Consider the following 22,795-nt stretch of genomic DNA (forward strand, 5'->3'; position numbering starts at 1 on the left):
GAGAGCGAGCAAGATGGCGGGTATTTTCACGTAGTGGTTTACGTCACGCGAGACTTAACAATGGTGGCGCGGCAGCAATTGTTTAATGGGGCAATAAGACACAAAATGGAGTCTGCGCTTACACGCCACCTGTGTATGCAATAAGTATAACGGTGTATATGTGTGTGAGTGCGTGTACGTGTGTGTGGATCCGTTTGAAAAGAAGAAGAAAAAGAAAAAGAAAACACTCAAAACAAGGCAGATCCTCACCGCAGCAGTGCAATAAAGCACATATTACCTATTACGCCCCTACACAGTTGTCCTGGTAATAGGAGAAAAGAAAAAGACGTGAGGGTTGCTAAGGTTTTCTCTGCCAAGGAGAGTACCATGCACTAATTAAGTATTACCTCACAGAGGCAATATTTAAAGACTACAACCTCAGCCCGCCTTGGGTTAGGGTCTCCTCAGTGTGAGGGACTGTTGACTGTTGATTTATCAATTGTTAAATGAGTTGCCATAAAACACCCAGTGTTTGTTTGGAAAAATAAAACATAATGGGTGAATTAATTGCCAGACATTGATAAATGTGCCCTAGCTTTGCTGGAATATTGTGGAGTAATTGAATTGGAGCAGATGTTGTGTTATTGTAAGGAACATTTTAATAAGTCACACTTTGTACTCTGTGATTCGAGCTGTGGTGTTTGTCCAGTTGGGCAGATGTGTCCGGCTGCTGTGATCTGACAGTGATTAATGACACACAGGGATTGTGATGCACAACATGATGCATCAATGCAATATGATGATTAAAAGAACAGATTTGTATTCCTTTTAGATATGTTGGAGCATAATTGTAAAAGTGATGGTGATTCTCAGTGGATTGATGGAAAATAATGTCATAGGTAACAACAGGACTGCTCAGAACAGGACAAAAGACAAAGATCAACTGTAATGCATCAGTATTCATTTATTCAGTGAAAGCAATTTGTTTCCTAAATGCATCTATTCAAGACAGCAATAAATCTGCATTATTTTTTGATTGACTGACAATATATTTTGAAGCAGCTCAGGTTTTGAATGAGCTTGGTAGGTCTCAAGGCCATACAACTTAGTCAGCATGAACAATATTATAAATTGGGAATTCAATTAAAAATGAGAAAGCTGAAATGGGAACCTTGAAATGTGAAAGCGCTGAGAATCACTATGTGGGTTTATTATTATCTGCATGGCCGTATATAACCTGAAAATACACTTCTTGAGCCAATTCTGAAGAGTTGCTAAGAGGTTGTCCCTTAGCCACCACCCTGCAGGATGCAACATAATTACAGATTTTCTTTTGCTTAATATTAAATTAGTAGAAGGAAATGACAGGCAAGAAGCATGGGACAAGTTACATTGCTAATAGGGTTCAGCTTTAGACATCCCTGTCATTAGTGGGAAAGACACACCATTCGAGCAGCAGACGCTCTACTTACACAAAGCCTCGTCTTTGAAATTATATTCCTCTCTGCCTGCCATTGACATAAAGCAAGGAGTGGATTCTTTAATTAGTGGCGTAAGATTTCCAATTACCAGTTAATTGAAAGATCCTTCATTTACTGTTCTGAAACATGACATGCGCATGCTCTCTTCCTCCAACTATACACATTGGCTACTTGTAAACTGAGAGAGACTTACTCAGTGATGGGGTTACATACAATTCACTCCAACATTAGCTAATGGAAAACAAAGCATTCAAATCTTGCATTGGAATGTACTTCAGTTAATTCCCTTTAAAAGGAGCATACACCTCGAGTGTAGACTGAAAGCACAACACTTCCTGTAGTAGTTTATATATCACTACTATGTAAATGCATTGTTGGTAAGACAAAAACAAGGCTGTTCTTTTGTTGTGGAAAATAAACTACTCATATAACCCCTGTCACCAGATCAGTGATCAAGGGGGAGCTCTGACCTGAGGATGTTGTTCGATAAAATGTCAGGGTACCAGAGTCGTTCGGAATCATGGGGACCATGAGTATCCTTACCAATTTCATGGCAATCTGGTGAGTTGTTAACGTCCTGTGTCTTTCCACAGACACAAAGTGCCTGTAACCTTCAAGGAGAGCTGCAGGATTGGCCCTGCTTGAATTATGCAAACAGAGAAATCAAATGAATTTGTGTGAATAGGTATACATTACATTTTTTATGTAAAACAGAAATGGAAAAATGCATCTACGTCAATTGTCTCCATTTTATTATGTTTTATGTCGATAAAACAAGTATACTGTAGTTATTTTCAAATGGAGGAAACAACACAACTTCATAGATGTTTTCTGCTAGAACAATGCCAAGAAAGATTAAGGAATGTCTGAGGATTTGTAACAACTCATATCACTGTCAAAAGCAGTCCAATAAGGGTCCCTGGCTTGGTAGATTAATATTCTTGCTGAAGTTTGCAAGTTGTACTTTTGGTGATTAAGGAGGCTCCTTGCTTGTGTAAAGCTCTTGATTTCCATAAATCTTTTAGTGACTAAGATGAAAAATACGAGTGTGCAGCTCAAGCAACATAAGCGCAAAACATTTAAAAGTAAATTGTAAATTAAAATTGCCCTTGCCACACAAGAAACTGAACCCAATGTATCAGAAGTTATCTTTTGTGTGTATTTATAACTGTGAGACTGTAACAGACAGTACAGGACAAGTACATTTCAGCATCAAATACAATATAAACATAATACATTTTGATGCTACAAATACATCTTCACCAAAAGAGAAGATCAGTGATGATGAAAATTATAATACTGTCCGAGTAGTACTGTCCCGAGTAGTACTGTCCCGAGTAGTACTGTCCCGAGGGGCAGATGATCCTCTGGCTACAGCCTGCGGACACTATACTGACAAGTCTGCAATTAATTATAAAACGTATCCATTCCATCAAAATGTCTAGGGAATTACTAAGTGGTGGGTCTCTGGTAATTAGCAAGTAATTATGGGAAATATTGGATTACATCCTCTATATTGATCCCACAGAGACTTTTTACATTTGACTGAAGACTCAATTAGGGCTGAAGGGAATGAGAGCCAACAGTGAGATTCTGTACCCTGTTTTATACACATGCTGGGAAAGTTTAGCTCAATGGTATGATGCGTTGGGGAGTATAAATATTATGAAAAAGTTTCAATAAGATTTAAGTCTGGTGGGCATGTGGGGGAGGTCCTGGCAGTTGTGGGTGTGTATGTGAATACACACGTAGTTTTGTTTAGGCTAGATGTTTTACAGGCTTTCATGATGAATATCCTCTCTTTTATGATACAATTTAGTGCAGAGGAAATAGTTAAATTAGTACGTTTTTTTTTAACTAAAATCATAGAAAAGGTTCATCTTGATTTTAATGTCCATGTCCTGCCACCACAAACAAGCTGGTCAGTTTGCTTAATTGCATTTTCTGTGTGTAATTAGCTGATTTCCCTCATCCATGGAAAGTGTTTCTTGTTTGGGAGTGTGTATATAAATAAATAAATCTTGCAACAAGTTTGCTTACCGACACTTTGGGGGAAGGAGCTGAGTCCAGCTTGTCCTATCCTAAGAAGAAACTAATTATTTTCAGAGTTGCACCCCTTTAAAATCCACACAGCAGTCTCCACGTTGATATTTCATTATCACTTAATGGTGGGAAAAAAGCATTTTCCAACCTTTTCCCACCTTTAAAGCAGACCTTTTCAGAATTCTAGGAGGCTAAGCTGATTAAAAACCCTATTGTTTGGCCATTCAGGTATGGTTATTGTGGGATGTTCAAGAGCAAAGTAGAGAGAGAACGAGAGAGACTGAGCAAACTGATGTTGTTTTTGAGGTTGGAGTTGCAAAACATGAAATTTGTCATTTTCAGCAGTTATGAGTCGCATCTTGACGGTTTAATCGATTCCACAAATGGCTGCCAACAGACTAAATGGTGGGCGAAGGTCTTTTTTTTTTTAGCTTGCTCACAATCCTTGTCACTGTCTTGGATAATGCTGGTAGTGAGTTATCTGTTTCTCTAAAGGTCTTACAGCAATATTCGCTAGCTCTAGTCCTCAAAAGACCAGCTCCTTTCTTTTCAACTTCAGCCAGGGAAATAAGTTAATGAAAACATCTGTTGTACATCACATTTAGGAGAGTGATGCTCTAATAAAACCAAAATGTTCTCATTCTGTATTTTTACCTGCAGTAACTTAAGAAGTTGCACCGGCACAGCTCTAGTGTATCTTCAAAATAGATAAACATGCTGCCTTGTGTTGAAGAACGAACCAAAACATTTCGTCACTGTGTGAATTCACCTGAAAACCCAAACCAGAAGCAGCACCTTGACTTTTCGCACTTGTCAGCAGCTATTCTTCTGCAAGTATTTCATTGCCTATGTTTACTAGAAGCTTCCCAAATAATGTAATACTGTGTCGCGTTGTGAATCCTTTGCACAAGCACATCCCATCAATAACATCCTTGGATCTAAAATGGGATTAGTCTGTTGTGCTTATTATCAGCCTGTCAGATTTACTGCAATGAAATTCAATAACACAAAGAGAGAGATGGGGGGGGTCAGAAAGTAACCCCTTCTGACCACAGAAAGGGTTACTCACATTATTGCAACAGCTTAGCAGATTGTGAATACCTTTTTTTAATGAAAGCAATAATGTGCATGGAAAGTAAACACTTAATCTGTCTGGCATTGTCTGAATAGAACATTTGTGCCCGTGCCCTCTGCCCCTCTGTGGGCATTTGACTGGAAGGTTGCAAGTTTGATCGACCCTCACACTGGCAGAATACATTTTCACCATGATAGATTCTCATCCTCATGTGTTCATGTGTCCTATGCATACTATCTTAGTACCTGAGGGTAAATACAGTCTAATGTTCCACTTTTAACACAAACCTAGCTCAAAAGAAAGAGTATTTTTAGGTTTCCCATAGTATGCATATAAACATAAAATGCATCCAACAGGGCTTCAACACAATAACGCAAACACTATACAAAACAATATAATCATATACAATGGCTCTGCAATTACCAAATTTGTTATGCTTATAATGTCCATGTTCAGTTGGTATTTTATTAGATTTCATGGTACAAGTGCAGTGCCCGTATGTGGAGTGGCCGTTCAGAACGGGCTGATTGCTTGGACCCTGGTATTGCTGCATGCAGCATTGTCAGGACACGTGCCCGTTTGCAGCAGGCTGTTTGTTGGTACCCAGAAGTCCAGGGAAGTGTAGAAGAGTTTGGTTGTAGCGTTAGTGCATCCAGCAGCAAAAGTGAACTGCAAAGTTTATTATTATTGAATGTGTCGCGTGTACAGATTGCACCAACTTTGATAATGCGCGTCCATAGGTCCACAGCAACACATCGGCGAAGTGTGAAGTAGATTGGGACAGAGATTTCTTGCTTTGGATTGTACTCCTTTTAAATGGACCTTGCTTCTGCTCTTTTGACCACACAGACCATCTATATCCACTGACCATAATGACTTTATAGATTAAAGTTTGAAAATGAAAAAAAAATCCACTTGGTTCAAGAGTCAATCGTCAACTGTTTCAATGTACCGAGATTGAACCTTTGTGTCTTTTTGTCTGTCCCTCCTCATTAGGGTGATGACGTACTGACAGTCATCAAGATGAAAGCACAGTGGCCAGCCTGGCAACCACATAGTGTGTAAGTAATATATCCTGATCATCATATTCTCACCACACATCTGCTTCTGATTTTGCTGCTGGTTCTGCAAGTTTAATCAAACATTTTATACAAATTGCAAATCATCTACTTTTCACAATTATGCAAAGTTTACACGCACCCAGTGGTTTTCAAAAATGTGAATTTAAATTACAGTATTACGTAGTCTTCCTCTGTTCTCGATCTTATTAAAGCTATCATAGAGGTCTTCTGTATATCAATATGCTGTCCATGATATTCAAGACCATAGAAAACAGAAGACCCACTATATCCTACTATAGATAATTATTATTATATAAATTTAGTATCTTGGATGTCAGAGGCTTAAATTAAGTAAAAAAAAATAGATTACATTGGACAGAAGGACATCAGGAGTGATGGGGTATAGAACTTAGCAATCAAGTGAAAAGTCGTGCTGTTTTTGTAGTTCTGTCTGATAAGTCTAAAGTGTCATGTAACTCTTACATTACATACATTTATGAAGTAAGGCATTATGTAAAAACAGGATTAGCTTTAAGTAGTTTGTAAGAAGTTGTTGATTGACAGCTGACCTTTAGCAAACAGCGTACTTACTAGTTTTAACGTTCCTCTAGTACTTGTCTCACCCCAGCTGTGAATTTGTAATATACTTTAATCACTCTTGAGCAACTCTGTAGCGTCTGGGTCGTGGCGGCTCCTTTATTTAAATTGGACAATATTGTTTAACGTGTTTAGAAGTTAAGGTCGTAGTAAATCAGTCACTTATCTGCCAGATGCACTCATTTAAATGTAGGGCACAGAACATGTTCAGCATGCTCCTTAGGAGATATGTCCTCTGTGATGGATTGTCCTGAGCAGTTTTCAAGTCAAACCACGTTAAAATTACTGCAATGTAAGACATCAATCTAAAAACTTAATGGCATGCTTTTGAAGATAATCAACTCTTACTATATAAAGCATTCACACGTTGTAGTTAATGGGCCAAAATATTCTAACCACTTAATAGAAATGATTCCCAAACACGATACCGTAGGTCCTAAGGTTTTAGGTGGCAGAACTTACAGTAAGAAGTTATTATCCAAAGTTGGACCCAGAGCTTGCTGATCAGTAAAAACCCAGCTCAAAGGTGCCCTGAAACTTGCAGCCACAACATGCTTACAGTGTGCATGCTCATTTACTCCTAAATTCATAAGAGCCATTTAATCTCTTATTCATGAGAAAAACAAGAAGCTTGTTGGCTCAGCTGGCTCAGAAGAACTTCAGTGGCAAAGGCCTGTGCAGTGTTGTTTCCTCAACCACACGGCCTCAGCGAGGGCCATGGGTTTAGTCTCCAAAATAAAGACCACAGGAATAGAAGCAATGATATCCGTACAAGCAAACAATTAATTATTGTTTCACACAGTGATTGTGGACAGCACATCAGATCCATTATGTTGGTTTGGAGCAAGAAAAAGGAAGGACGTTTTGTATCGATAACTACATGATGGTGTCCTCACCATGGACGTAGGCTAAAGAAAGTCTTCGTTTTAACTGGAAAACATACCCTGTTAATTCTTAAAAGGGTCCTCAGATAGTTGTGTATGCATGTCTGTATACAGAGGGAATGTTGCTGTCATTTAACACAAAGCTTTTCTCTCAATTAGAGTTAATAATCGTCAATTAAAGCTTTCAATAGTCCTTGCTTTGACAAGAGAGACAGGAAGAGAAAAATACAGAAAGAGAAAAGAGCAACCACACAGAATAAGGAAGTGATTAAATAATGCTTTGGTTAAGACTGGGGTTTAATTACATTACTAGTGCTTCATTTTAGGTTAGTGCCTCTTCTTAAACCAAGCTTGCAATTTCATTTGGTTATAAGGACGGAAGTGATTGCGGGAACAAAGGGCAAAGCAGCAGAGATGTGGAAGGAGAGTAGATTTAGGGAGACGAAAAAGGGATGGAGCTGAAGTGACAGCCATTATCACACATATTACAGCAGTATGCCTACTGCAGTGGCTCTCCTCAGACTCAATACATAATAGAAAAAAATAAATAAACTTGTGTACGGTAAGAAAAATATCTCCCACAAAATAAGGTATACTAGTCAGATCCTTGTGACAAATAGCAGATTACTTAATCACCTGTCCATACATTCCAGGGTTAGAAAATAAATCAAACCCAATAGAATTAACAAGCACATCCACAGAGGTCCGTCAGTAATTTAATAAAATAAGATAAAACAATATGCTTAATAGCTTACTGTGGTGATCTATATAGTCCATTAAAGTTACAATTGCTTTGGCACCACACTGCATATTGACGGAAAGTCATTTTGTTGCTAATCGAGCCTGTCCCACTTCATAGTCCTTTCACTGTCACAGAATGTTTGACTCTGAAGGGAATGAACACACACTTTTTAAAAATTTAAAATCCGATCCTATGCCTTTGTTAATCAGTAATATTTTCCATCTGATCTCAGTCAACCCATGCAAATGACTCAGTCGGTAGTCCTAAAACGCTGGGATTATAAAATAGGTCACCAACCAATAAATGTCACAAATCATCACGGCTTCCTGACCATATAGGGGTCTGAGTCAGTTATTTTGCTTGCCTATCCTCAAACAAAGTTATAATAGCGCTGTTTACTGGTATCATTTCTATGCTTCTTCAAAGATACGCGTTAACTTCCGCAAACCTCAAGTGGAACAATAACTGTCCTGTAATTAGATCAAATAGCAGCTTGGAAGCAAGTTTCATTGTAAAAATTAAAAAAATTTGAATTATTTTTCAGAGTAGGAAGTGGCCTTGTGCCGTAATAGTAAAAACAATATATTCCAAGTCTAAAAATATTATTATATACCACAACTTACTGTACGAATAATTTTTTTGAATTGTTTAGCCAATTAGAGCGTCCCTATATGGCAGGGCAGCGTGGTCGCTCTTCCTCGTACAGATAGCATGGTATGTTCTGATGGCTGTCTAAACTGTTCTGTACCATTACACATTACAAATAAATACATTATACTTATAGAAGATGAGGCCCAGGCTGAAGTTGAGTCATTTGCTGAAAGCATTTGCTGAAAGCAGCGATGGAAACTTCATTCAGAACTTGACAATGAAATGTTAGTTATGTCCCTGACTAACTACACAGACAAAGACTTATAGTATATCAGTAGCAGGCACTGAGATAGCAGTTATACACTAATAATGCCAGTCCGGTTGATGTAGCTTCAGTATGAGATCAGGCTACTGCAACATGTCTTTCAAGTGCCACTTCTTTTTTTTTTAAGCAACGCTTACCTAAACCAACAATTTGAGTTTACCAAACTAGTGTTTTCAACATTGTCCAGCATGACACCTCACAATGAAATATTAGGCTACTTGTAAAAATAAAATAAAATCCCTCCCTAACTGAAAGACTTTCACAGGATAGTTCATTAGTTTAATTATTAGTTAAATTTTGTAGAAACCCAGAATTCAAACACAATTAGCGTGAAAGATAATTGCATCCATTCTTAATCAAACTCAATCAGACACTCTGTCACTAATACAATGACACCAGATTGTGGCGCAAAAACACCAAATGAGCTTGTTGCACTGTATCCTCCTATTCTCTACCAAATCACCTTATGCTGGACTAAAACAGTTGCATTCATGACAGCTACAGTACCTCGATGACACTCAGCTGGCTCCCTTTCGGCTCACTTTTCGTCCCACTTTGTCTCTTGTCAGCTGCCTTTCTAATAACCAGAGAACTGCTTTGGTGTTCTGTGGGTTACATTTCAATAGCAGCTAATAAATGAGCTGGTTGTCATCGGTGTGAAATATGAAGCTTTTAACGACAAGAATATAGCCTTTAATGAGCTAACTTCTTAATTTGTATTACTGTCAGAACTACTATTTTGTTTATGTGTGCGTGCAGTGTGGTATAGAAGTGTATGTTTACATAGTAGAAAGACATGAAAAATAAGGTTGTCTAAATTTGTAAAAATGTTTTCTATATTTTTTACGCGTTGACCATTTCAAAAGAACTTGTAGTTTAAATAATTGTCAGTCTATTAAATTATTGACCACAAACTGTTAAAAGGTGTACTGCAGTTACACTGGTATTGTTAGCTCGTCGTAAGGCAACATGAAGATCCAATCAATCGAATTTCCAAATATCCATCCCGGAGAGTGAAGTCAAGTCGCATGTTCTCAGAGGATAATGGCTTTTTCCTCAGAGGCCATAATTAGTAGAGTGTGTAGGGCAGACTGAGTTAGCTGGAGTCAAATTGAGCATGATGACAGGTGAAAAGAAAATCACTAGCGAATTGTCTGGTGTTACAACAAGAATCTTCCCACTCCTAATTCATCTTGCATTGGCTGGGAAAATTGTTAATTAGTTTAGCTGTCAATCATTGGTCCAGACAGACAGTCAGAGATGTGTCTCCTCTCCTGGAAGAGAGCAAATGTGCGGTGGAGATAGATGTAGTCTTGCTTTGTCAGTCACTATTTGTAAGCACTGTAAGTATCTTTCAGTTTTCTCTCTCTCTAAAGGAGAGTCAAAGTTTCCCACATCCACGTGAGCTTGCAACGGTGCGAGTGACCGAGTTCTAACACCCTGAAATAGATGGGGTATCTCTGACGCTAACAAATGTTTCAGGAATAACAAGAGTCACGTTCTAACTGTTCAACTTTCATTCAAATCATATCAATAGTTATTAACAAACTCAGTATAGACTACACTTGTGATCGGATGCAGATACATATTCAGTCAACATTGTGTACCTTTTGCTGCTGTGTATGTATTTATTTAAACTAGATATATTGGCATCTTGGGCAAAAACATGTCAACAAATGAGTTCTTCCTTCTTATTTTCAGGTTGTAGCAGATTGGCATTGGTAATGGACTCAGGGCCAAAAACCTTGGGCATACCGGACTGTTTGTATTATACAAACCTTCCCACTGGCTGCCTATTACATTAACATCTTTACAGCCTCCTATTCAGTCTGGTTTAGACTTTTTAGCATCCTGGTTTTCTTGTTGTTTACTGTTAACCTTGCATCAGAAACTTTTCCTCGTACACTCTATTGGCCGTTTGAGGTCAACCTGCTGGTGACTCAATTGGAAATGTCTGACTTTACAAGTTCACGTGGGGCAACCAAATGCATCATTATGCTTGCTTTTGTTCAGGCTGGACATCTCATTTAAGGTGGAACAGGTGCAGCCTAGCCTCAGGTCTGTTGAAGGACACACCTTTGTGGGCCAGTTGGGATACAGCTAACATCTCTCTCTCTCTCTCTCTCCCCTTTACTCACACTTACATACGGCTTTGAATCACACAGACCTCATTCTCACTCTCTTACTCAGGCGGTCCGCCCCCTCAGCTGAATTCTCAGTGGACCGGAGTCGTCACCTCATGTCCTTCCTGACCATGTTGGGGCCCAGTCCAGACTGGAATGTGGGTATGTCTGCTGAGGACCTGTGTACTAAGGAGTGTGGTTGGGTCCAGAAGGTCGTCCAGGACCTGATCCCCTGGGACGCAGGCACTGACAGCGGGGTGACGTATGAGGTCAGTCAGAACAATAAAACATTACAAAAACAATGTAGTTTATTGAAAAGCATTATGTCACCTCAGTAAATTGCTTCTAAATGTTGAATGTGTGACTCAACTCAGGTTACAACCCCACAATCCCACAGCAATCACAGCCTTCTGCAAGGTGCTATTCTGTCCACTTTTTACTCCCTGGATCACCTTCCTCCTCACTCTCATCACTAGCTGAGTCTTCCCTTCACACTTGCGTTTTGACCTTGTCCTTACGCCAACCTTTTCCTCTTCATCTGCCTGTCTGCTCACATTCACAATCACTCCCTTCCTCACCTCCTCACATACTGCCAGTTAGCAACAATTCAGGTGTCATCACCCTTTCAATTCTCCTTTAACAGCCTTTAACACCTTCCCCTCGAATTACTGCATGCTCAGTGTCTCCAGTCAGCACCAACATATTAGGCTGTGGGTGTGCATGTTTAACCAAACTCTATGACGACACAAGCTCACCAATGAACTCACTGAATTGCGCTCTCTGGTTTGTTTTGGTCGGCCCAAGGAATAATTTCACTCATCTTCCCCTCTCTCTCTCTCTCTCTCTCTCTCTCTCTCTCTCTCTCTCTCACACTCTCACACACACCTACACCCACATGCACACACACACTCCTTTATACACCACTCCCTGCTTACAGACACTTTGTGGCTCACACTGACTAAATCGAACTGCACTGTAAGGGCAAGTCAAGTATATTCAGGAACTTTGAGTTTGTCGTCTTTTTAACTCGGACTACAATGACAATGTTTGGAGACTGAAAGGAACTCTCAAAAAGTCTGTTCACACACTGGTATTTCATATTTTTTCCACAGCAAACACAGCTTCAGCTTGCCATCTGCAGTCTGATGCATACACTTTTGGACAACTCCATAATCCTTAAAAACAGCAAAAACGTCTCACAGGAAATCATCTGTAAAACTTTCTGTAAACTAAAAGTGCAACATTTGATTTGTATACAGCTGGGGTTTTCAAACTTTGAGGTGTGCCTCCCCCGCGAGGAAGAGAAGTAAGGCAAAGATACTCTGTTATGTCTAAGGGACAACAACAGGAAGTTAGTTATTGTAGTATGACCAGTTGATTTGGTCATTTTATCAACACGGTCAGCAGATAGAGCTGCAGCAGCGGCCATGACACACAACTCACTAAAGCGAATTTGGTACTTTTAAATCACACTTTCTTCATATCTCAATCAAAGGTGAACACATTAAATCTTTAATCTACGATATTATCCCCGATGTCCATCAAGGCAAATAAATGATCAGAAATCCACTAAAAGAGAATCACCAGACTTTTAAGTTTTCTTCGGGATCAAAGTAATCCAGTGATAGTCTGTAGCACCTGGTATAGAGTAAACTGAATCTCAGGTATCCGCTCTAATGCTCTTTCTGTCCAAATACACAATTCTTTATCACATAAAGATGTAATGGCATGTAACATCTACAAAGATGTAGGTATTGGATGCCAATTAAACAAATATTACCATATCTTTTATTTAAATGAGAATGTATCTGATAATAACGACTTAACACACAAATATCATGTTAACGCTTTTTAAAAAGATTAATGAAATAAACCCTCTTTCCAAACATTTTGCAGCAGAGGACAGTGGAACAAAGTGAGGTGGGAATTTGGCTCTCCGTTACAAAATAGTTAAAGGCACAGGCCCATAGCAGAGTAATGAGATCCATTCTCTGTGCCATTACTTTTACTGTATCTTTTAATTAGTGACCTCTCATTACCCTTCTCCCTATCTACCTCTCTCCCACAAACACAAACAGAACTGCTGTTTTTTTCTTTCTGTTTGGTCTCAGAGGGGGTTGAAGGATGAGCTGGTCTTCTGCCGCCAGACAGCCTCTGGCGGTGGTGCTTCTATCAACCCCATGCTGGCAGACCTTTGCTGTTGACTAATAAGAGCATCTTCCGTGTACAATACAGCGCTCCTTCCCAGCTGCTTTCCAAACTAGTCCTTTGTATGACTTGTGCTTTGAGTAACTTTGAATGACTTTGTGCTCATTGTAATGGATTTAAAAAAAAAAATCTTGACAGTGTGCTATTTTTGAAATCCCGAAGATCCACAGCTTTTTTTTTCTCTTCTTCTGTCTTTCTGTGTGCTTCTTTTAGTCTCCCAACAAGCCCATTGAGCACCAGGACAAGATCCGTCCCCTGACCAGTCTGGATCATCCACAAAGCCCTTTCTATGACCCTGAAGGGGGCGCCATCACTCCAGTGGCCAGGGTGATGGTGGAACGCATTGCCAGAAAGGTTTGTCTGTTTTACCCGTCAGCTTTTGATGCAAATATATATACTTTGTTTCTTTTGTAGGATAATGATCATAATTGCAAGCAATTGTAGCATAAAGGTAATCATACAGTGTTGCGATTGCTAACAATAATGAAATACTAACAATACTTGAATTGTGTTGTACATAGCTGGAGAAGGCAGTATAGTGACCCAGTCATAAGCCCCTTCGTCTCACAGCACATTTTAAAAAACTGATTGCTTTATTGCTGTATTTGGAGGTGATCTGCACCTCCTCTTCACATAGTTTGCCTGCTTAGTTCACTCTTAACACTTGTGATTCCATGCTACATTGATTAATCAAACAAATTAGAATACAATAAAAATAGAACTGGCATCTTTTACTATCTGCCGTTGTTTTAAAGTATTTGATTTTATAGATGTATATTATTTAAAAGCTTCTAAAGCAGAGCGAGAGGAGGGGAGAGACACCTTTCCATTGTCTGTATCACTGTTCAGCAGGTACGACGGTGAGTTCAATGCTGTCCATCAATACAGCAATTGATCAATGCTTGATGTAACTCCCTGTATTTGTGGTGTGGGGTGGGAGTAGTGTTTCACAAGGTGAAAAGGAAATCATTGAGACACCTGTCGACACGTGTGTTTGCTGCTTTCCCAATTAAACAAAAAATAGATTTAAGCTCACTGAAAAGTAATTTATGTTATCAATTGTATGTGTTTTAGTAGTTGTAGACAGTAGTAGGTAATGTGCAGGTGATATTTCAATTTTCTGGCTGGTATTACAATAACTCTCTATGAAATATAGACTTTTTTTAAATTATAATTTGAGGACTGAAACATTCCCATGGAACTCTGGCTTCAAACCAGAGAGGGATAAAAGGTTAGCAGTCCTTCAGTGGCATCTAGAGGCAGCTGTGGGGAGTTAATTCCATGATCCCTCATCATTTACTTACACACATGCACACATACTCAGTTTACACTTGCAGAATAACAGAATGCATGGACTTCATTCTTATACAGTACTTTCCCTGTTTGTTTGATACCACAATTAAGATCATTTGAAAGCTTATGCCGACCATCTCATTTGCAGGCTGTCAATCTTTCATATAGCTATTAGGAACAAACAGAAGGATTTAGACAGAGCAAACAGAAAACCAAAACAACAGAGAACATACAGACTGCTGGTGTCTGTCCCAACATCACTGTGTTTCTGTGTGTCCACAGGGCGAACAGTGCAACGTTGTGCCGGACAATGTGGATGACATTGTGGCAGATATTGCCCAGGAGGAGAAAGAGGAAGGTCTGGATCCTGCTCCCATTTCTCTCTCTCCCTCCCTCTCTCTCTCTGTGTCTCTCTGTCTGTGTCTCTGTCTGTGTCTCTGTCTGTCTCTCTGTGTCTCTCATACAAGATTAAAAGCATAGTGTAGGGTTATTATAGTATCTTTTTCCCTTTGCCATCTTGCAGATGATACCCCTGAGACGTGTATTTACTCCAACTGGTCTCCGTGGTCGGCCTGCAGTTCGGCCACTTGTGAAAAGGGCAAGCGGATGAGACAGAGGATGCTAAAGGCCCAGTTGGACCTTAGTGTGCCCTGCCCCCACACCCAGGATTTTGAGCCTTGCATGGGGCCTGGATGCAGTGATGAGGGTGAGTAATTATCTCAAGACTGAGAGTAACTGCGTCCATGTGGTAGCTGATGATTTCTAGAGATTTAACGTCCACCGAGCACCTTAATGAGCAATTTTAATCTTTGAGATTTGTATTGAAATGTTATGATTATTGCTTCTGTTAAGGGAACCAGAGTCATGAGCCAATAGCAAGAGAACACACATAATTAACAACTATTCAACTACAAATTGTTTTTTTTTTTTTACTTTTTTTTTTTTTTTTTTATAATTTTTTATTGAAAGACAAGAGACAATATTAGACAATACATAGACATAACAACAAGAGGATGACAAGAACAGTGGGATAAAAGCTAGCAAATATCATATAGTCAGTGTGTGTGTAAATGTGTATGTGCGTGTGTGTGAGAATGTCCTTGAGCCTTTTGAGATGGAAGAAAAACAATAAATAATAATAATAATAATAAAAAAAATAATTAAGAAAAACAGGTAAGTATGTGTGCATATGGATGTTCATGTATGCATGTACGTGGGTTTCAATTGGTTGTCAGGCAAGAAAAACAACAAAACAAAAATCAATAATAGTAATAAATACATAAAATATATATATATACTATACAAATTTTAATATTAATAGGATGGGTGGTGTCACGTTTGCAGAAATATAGTGAGGGATGACCAGGTGGAGTGGTGTTCTGTTGTATTGTATACGATGGACGAGGTTAGATTTTCCATTGAAATATACTCTATCATTAAGTTTCTCCAGTGTGTGATGTGTGTGTTATTTCTTGATTTCCAGTTCATGAGGATAGTTTTCTTGGCGATAGTTAGGGCCACAAGGAGTAATTTGCGATTTGTTTTACTCAGATGTATTATTGAGATGTCTCCTAGTAAGCACAGTGAAGGGGATAATGGGACGAGGCAGCCCAGGAAGACAGACAGTGACTCAGTTATTTCTTTCCAAAAGTGACTGGTGTGCAGTGCCAGGTGGCGTGAACATAGCTATCCGGGCTGTTTTGAGTGCAATGTGGACAGATATCTGACGTGAATCCCATTTTAAACATGTTTTGCCCAGTGTAATGAATTCTGTGAAGTATTTTATCCTGTATTAGTTGTAAATTGGCATTTTTAGTCATGAAGTAGATGTTATTGCAGATTTGGTTCCAGAAATCAGCATCAGGAGTGATGGACAGGTCTGATTCCCATTTTCTTGATGGTATGGATGATGTTTTGTCAGACTGTGATATTACTCTACATATTTTTGAGATTAACTTTTTTGAGGAGGGGATATTAATTCATTCTGAGGTTGAGGGGGGTAGTTCTCGGTTAGTGGCCTTAGTGTTAAGTTTGGATTGAACAGATGATTTGAGTTGCAGATATTCCAAAAATTGGTTGCTCCTGATGCCGTACTTCTGAACCAAGTGGGGGAATGAAACCATGGTGCTATTATTGAAGATGTGTTTCAGATGAGTGATGCCTTTAGCGGACCATGTGTGGAGATTAAGAGGTATCTTGTGACTTAGAAAATCAGGATTGTTCCATATGGGAGTAAAATTTGAAGGTGCAAAAGTGATGTTAGTGATTTTGTGGAATTTCCACCAGGCTGTCAGAGTTTCTGCTATTGTTAGTATATTGAAACAAGGATGGTGTTTGATAGATTGGCTTAAAAATTGATTGGCTTAAAAAGGTCGGAAATCTGAATGTCCTTACAAACTGTCTGTTCTATATCTAACCATGTGTTGTCTGATTGGTTGGGGTGGATCGATTTAAGAATGTATTGAAGTTTATTTGCTAGAGAGTAGTGAAAAAAATGTGGAGCTTCAAGTCCTCCTTGTGTTTTTGGTTTTTGTAGTGTGGCCAGTTTAATTCTTGGTGTTTTATTTTTCCAGTAGAATTGAGTAATGATTGAGTCAAGCGATTTGAACCAGGAGTGGGTGGGTTGAGACGGTATCATTGTGAATAGGTAATTTATTTTAGGAAGTATTGTCATTTTAACTGTAGCTATTCTGCCCATGAGTGATAATGGTAGGTTCATCCAGCGGTATTCAACTACAAATTCACTGTTTTGAGTTTCCTGTGCCTTCAAATCATTTTGTCATTTACCAAAATTGCAAAATCTCCGGTAAAGCTTGCTGACATCTTCCTCTTTGTCATTTGACTCTCAGATGCTTCAACCTGTATGTTGTCAGAGTGGATCACCTGGTCTCCCTGTAGTTTGTCCTGCGGGATGGGCACACGTTCCCGGGAGCGTTATGTGAAGCAGTTCCCTGATGATGGCTCAGTCTGCACCCTGCCCACAGATGAGACAGAAAACTGTGTGGTCAACGAGGAATGCTGTGAGTTTCCCCTTTTCCCCTGGCAAGTGTATCAGTTCATACTATATATCTAATGTACCATTGTAGGTTTACTGTGCCTCGTCTTTCCCTCTTGGCTGTAGCTCCCAGCAGTTGTCTGGTTACAGAGTGGGGCGAATGGGATATCTGCAGTGCCACTTGCGGTCTGGGCATGAAGAGGAGAGAGCGCATGGTGAAGATGCCTCCTGCAGATGGCTCCATTTGTGGGGCAGAGGTGTTAGAAGTGGAGAAGTGCATGATGCCAGAATGTCGTGAGTAGCAACGTTTTCAGGACCACAACTAACCTGACACCTCCTTCACTTTTGCCTCATTAAGCAACCAGGCAGAAGGGGCCAGTAGCTGTAGATGTGAGGAGCACTGATGAGACAGTCTTACATTTAGTATTCCTTTAGCAACTCTTTGAACTTTAATCATACAAGATTTTCGTTCAGATTTAACTCTTAAACAATGAACTCAGAACAATAAACTTTTGAATCAGATTTCGTCCCCTTGTCCTTCATGATTAAAATACCAGGTGCTGTTTTGCTGCTACTATTCATGATGCACTTTTTCTTTTAAAATAAATGAGTTGATTAATTTGAGTTACTGTGACTCCTGTTGTGTGCAGACACAATCCCCTGCATGCTGACTCCATGGTCTGACTGGAGTGACTGCAGTGTGACTTGCGGAAAGGGTTCGAGGACACGACAGCGTATGCTTAAGTCCCCCGTGGAGCTGGGAGAGTGTACAGAGGAGTTAGAACAGGTGGAGAAGTGTATGCTACCAGAGTGTCGTAAGTGTTTTTATCTACACACCCACATACTGTACATGTGTAATTCATGGTAATTTAAGATAATTCAGCTTTGATATCCAACCTGGTTCTTTTATGCAGATACATACACTGCTGATGCAGGTTGAGTAAATGTGCTGTATTCTTATTCAAGCTTAAATTCAAACTTCAATGCATGAAAGGATTTGCAGGAGTGCATTGAATATGACATACACATTTTACATCAGAAATCTAACGTCTACGAAATATTTACAAAGAAAATGTGATTAAGATAAGCAAAGATTTTGAGGTTAGCCAGAGGTATAAGACCTCAGTAAAATGAATTGAAAGGCGTTTGAGATAATTTGGAAACAATGTCTCCATTACATAATTTGTGTGTAAATCCATGTGGTTTTAGGACTCACAGTTGTTCATATATACTGTATGTATTTATTTTTCATGTCAGTGCTTATGAGTTTACGGCAGTGATGATGATGCTACATCAGAGCTATGTGAAATCAAATCCCAGCCTCTGGCAAACAAGAAACATTTTTCCCTGTTGTATCACTGTATAATTTAAGATTAAATGCACTGTATTACCTTGACATGGATTGATATCTAATCCATGACAATACAGTATACCGAACACTGAATCTATCTATCTATCTCCTCAGAAGTTGCTGTACTCTCATGTCTGCTTTCTACTCTGTCACATCTTCCTCTAAAACCACTTTCTTTTTTTGAAATTTGTCTCCTCAGCCATAGACTGTGTCATGTCAGAGTGGACTGAGTGGTCCGAGTGCAATAAGTCCTGTGGGAAGGGTCATACGATCCGGACACGCATAGTAAAGCTTGAGTCTCAGTTTGGAGGAGACACGTGTCCTGAGACCATCCAGAGGAAGAAGTGTAAGATCAGGAAGTGCAACCGAGGACAAGCAAACAGTGACGAGAAGAAGCGACGCAAGGAACAGCGTGAAAAGAGGAGGAGCAAACAGGGCAGAGCTGAGGTCACCTCAGAGCATCCAGGTTGGTATTCCCCCTTAAATTAAGAACTATAATGCCACACAGATAATTATAAATATGTTGAGAGAAGCATTATTGTGATGATCTCCCTGTTTTCATTTTCCTTGGTTTCAATCTTTAGGGTGTAAAATGAGGCCATGGTCGAGTTGGACTGATTGTACCAAGCTGTGTGGTGGAGGTATTCAAGAACGACTCATGACAGTTAAGCAGAGGTTTAAGACTGCCCAGCTGTCCAGCTGCAAGGACAGGAAGGAGATCAGGGCTTGTAATGTGCAACCCTGCTAGGAAGGAGTAAGGGAAGGGGGGAGATGTTGAAGGGAGGGAGGGATGACTATGGGGATGGGAACAGGACAGGGCATAGCACACTGTCGCACAATGATCCAATGCACTCTGTTCAGGGCTGAAATGGCACATGCTTGAAGCTGTCTTGGTTAAATCCAGAGCTCAGGTCGGGATCAAATTAAAACTGGAAACTCACTGGAGAACTCTGGATTTACACTAGGCTGATTCTTCTGTGCTTTTAAACTAGTTATTTTGCAAGATTACTGTAAACGTGTTGTGGTATAATATATCTTGAAAAATATGATTATGAAATATAAATTGATTTAATAATAAGATAAAGAACTGTTATATCTTGTGGTTTCCTTAAGTAGTACAGTATATTCCAGACTTTAAAGCACAGCCATTCCAGTGTTTTATACGCCTTTAAATTGCTCAGTTGTTTCTAGGACACAAATTCCCAGTTGGCTTTTCACCCAGCTATATTGTCGTACATGTAGATGCACATTGAGATCTATATGATTTTGAGCATTGTTAGAAAATGTTGTTATTTTTTGCTGTGGAATGTTTTGATAAGAATGTGTCCCAAGATTCTTACCAAAGTCTTGTGTAGATGTTTTCTATATATCTTCTCCTCCTTTTCTTTATCTGTGTTCCTCTAATATATTAATATTTTGGAATAATATCACCTTTACAATAAAAGTAATTGTGACAACTTATCACCTGGATGTGTGTTTTTATTTTAGAGGATAAAGACGTAAGGTAGGCAGTCAAGGGTTTACATTTCTGCTGCCACTAGATGGCGACACCTAGCTTAAAACCTTTGCCGTTCATAAGGAAACTGTTCATTCCCGAGGTTGCTTGTTCCAATGCCATGCTGCACCAGCTGACTGTCTCCCTTACCGCTCTCCATAGATATGATAGCCACAAGGGGGCAGTGTGATGAATGGAAGACAAATTCAAAATTACAAGGGGTATTTTATTCATTTATGTATTATAATTTGGTCAGTGATGGAAGAATTACCCCAGATACTTAAGTAAAAACATCAGTACAACAGTATAATTAAAGTAATAACATGTAATACAAAAGTATTTCATCAAAATATATCAAGTATCATAAGTAAGGTTGGCCTACTTATTATGCAGAATGGCCAATTTCAGATAATTCATAATAATAATAATCTATTCAGAGTGAATCATTTTTAGTCAAAGCCAATAGAGCGAGAACATTATTTTACACGAATGAGCTTCTAGACAGAAATTGAGGAGCATTCAAAGATGTTTATTTGTCCCTACAGAGTCTTACTTTAAAGGAACATCCAGTTTGGAGTGAATTTGATGTGCATGTGCTGGCTGAGATCTTGAAAGAATCTGCCCCCTACTCTCTTATGTCATAGGTGGGGGGGAGGGGATGGTGTCAGTCTTTCCTCACTGTGGGTACAGGGGTGAAACATTAAATACACACATCACAATGAGACATTCTTGTTTCTATGCCAACACAACCACACATGGGGGAAGCCTACACCCTTCACACGTGTTGGAAACATGGACGAGGGATTATTATGGTCGTGAATGAGCTGTTAAAACATAAATTGCTGCAGAGACTGTGACAAGAGGTGCAGGGGTTTAGAATAATCTTTAAAAATGGCCGTAGGATGTGTGTTTGTTTATCTTTGTGTGCGATCTGCTGGGAAAACCCATTCAGCCCTGTAGTGCAGTGCAGGCTGGTGCTTATGTAGCCGTTCTGAGATCAGACTCACATTGGAAATTCAACTCAAAGTTGCAGTTTTGCCAGTAGACCTTCCATGTCTCTGTGATATTATAATGAGTTTCCTCTCTCTGTGGACACATTGATGAATATTTATATTCTGGGTGAAGGCCACACTGCTGTCGTCACAAACTGAACTCTCAAACCTCTCCCTTATTTAGCCTGTTTCTCGCTGAGCTTCAAAGGTTTCAATAACTGTGAGAAGAATTCAGGTCCATGATGTGGTGATAGAGGGACTGCCTCATGAGCTGCAGCATCTTTTAGCGTCACTCATCTGAAACATCACCTTTTTGATAGACTGGTTTTATTTCTGTGCCAGAAATCTTTGTGAGGAAGGATGCATGTACTCTAGGTTACTGCAACACCTTACTTGTTTAAAAAAGGCCTCAGGCGCAACACTGTGTGCTAAAGCAGTGCACAGTGGGTTTATGCATAAAAGGTTTTACAGTATCTATACAGTTCATTAAGCATGGATCACCAGTCTCTTATTTATTTTGTACAAGTTAATTTCATATTTTGCATCTTGATCAAACCCTTGTCTTTTGGTCACATATACTGGTTCGACCATTGAAGACCACACTGTTAACAGAGATACTACAATTGCTTTAATTCACATTTTTTCAATTCCAAGATCTATGTGCACATCTAATAATAAAGCTATAAATAGATACACTTGCAAGAGGTACAGAGACTTTGTTTTTTGTTTAGCAACATGACTTTGCAGCCATGCCAGCAACAGCATTCTTAGGCACAGTTTTTTTTTTTTAGCTTAATACTAACTTTAGCTTGCTAATATGCTCATAATGACAAACAATGCCAATGTTTAGTAGGTATAATGGGTACCATGGTCTTAGTGTGTTAGCATGAATATTTGCCAATTAGCAGAAAGTGCAGCGGAGGCTAATGGGAATGACATTAGTTTTGCATGTATTGGACAAACCAAAATAGTTGCATGATGGTGCTGGATAAAAAGTCACCTAAATTATTACATTTCAGATGGAGGCGGGAGGCACATTGCCAGGAAATTGATCGTTAGACATTATTAAGCATGTTTCTGAATAAACTCACCTTCTCGCTTCAGAATATTCAACTTTCCTAAGGTTGATTCAATCAGTTCAGCAGTGAGACAGATTCACACTCAGATATGCTGTCTCTTTGTCTGGTGTCTTTTTGGTTACCAAGGCCCATTAAAAAGTAAATGCCCTCACTTTGTAAGGCGACACACAACAGCCTGATAATACAAGATGATAATGTCCTTTTTCAGAGAGGTGTTGATTTCACTTAATGATAATTTTAGAGGCTATAATATATGGTGCCGTTGAGATTTATTGCCTTATACTGAGAGGTGTTTCTAATATTTTGTCCACCCTATTGATACTAATGATGTTAACACTTGATTCCTCTCCATTGTTTTAGTTTCCTTGTCCTCTCCTCCACAAAGCACTCCCATTGAAGTCATCGGACATTTGAACTACACCTCACACACCCAGCTGTCCCAGGAATGGGGAAGATGTGTCTCTGAATTTCTTGTCCTGGT

At 39.3% G+C, this 22,795-nt stretch overlaps 1 protein-coding gene across 1 annotated transcript in view; it reads left to right on the forward strand.

Moving 5' to 3' along the window:
* Nucleotides 1–20,209, forward strand: part of spon1a (spondin 1a) — a 54,495-nt gene extending 34,286 nt beyond the window's left edge. Inside the window, exons 7-16 of the mRNA XM_031846309.1 lie at nucleotides 5,575–5,639; nucleotides 10,969–11,170; nucleotides 13,323–13,463; nucleotides 14,685–14,760; nucleotides 14,926–15,108; nucleotides 17,252–17,422; nucleotides 17,524–17,691; nucleotides 18,048–18,212; nucleotides 18,948–19,214; nucleotides 19,333–20,209. Coding sequence (XP_031702169.1) covers nucleotides 5,575–5,639; nucleotides 10,969–11,170; nucleotides 13,323–13,463; nucleotides 14,685–14,760; nucleotides 14,926–15,108; nucleotides 17,252–17,422; nucleotides 17,524–17,691; nucleotides 18,048–18,212; nucleotides 18,948–19,214; nucleotides 19,333–19,496 — 1,602 coding nt within the window. The 3' untranslated portion in view covers nucleotides 19,497–20,209. The remainder of the gene's footprint in view (nucleotides 1–5,574; nucleotides 5,640–10,968; nucleotides 11,171–13,322; nucleotides 13,464–14,684; nucleotides 14,761–14,925; nucleotides 15,109–17,251; nucleotides 17,423–17,523; nucleotides 17,692–18,047; nucleotides 18,213–18,947; nucleotides 19,215–19,332) is intronic.
* The last annotated feature ends 2,586 nt before the right edge of the window (nucleotides 20,210–22,795 follow it).

The sequence above is a fragment of the Anarrhichthys ocellatus genome, unplaced genomic scaffold, assembly GCF_004355925.1.
Source record: "Anarrhichthys ocellatus isolate YVR2014 unplaced genomic scaffold, GSC_Weel_1.0 scaffold6, whole genome shotgun sequence".
In the NCBI taxonomy this organism is placed as follows: Eukaryota; Metazoa; Chordata; class Actinopteri; order Perciformes; family Anarhichadidae; genus Anarrhichthys; species Anarrhichthys ocellatus.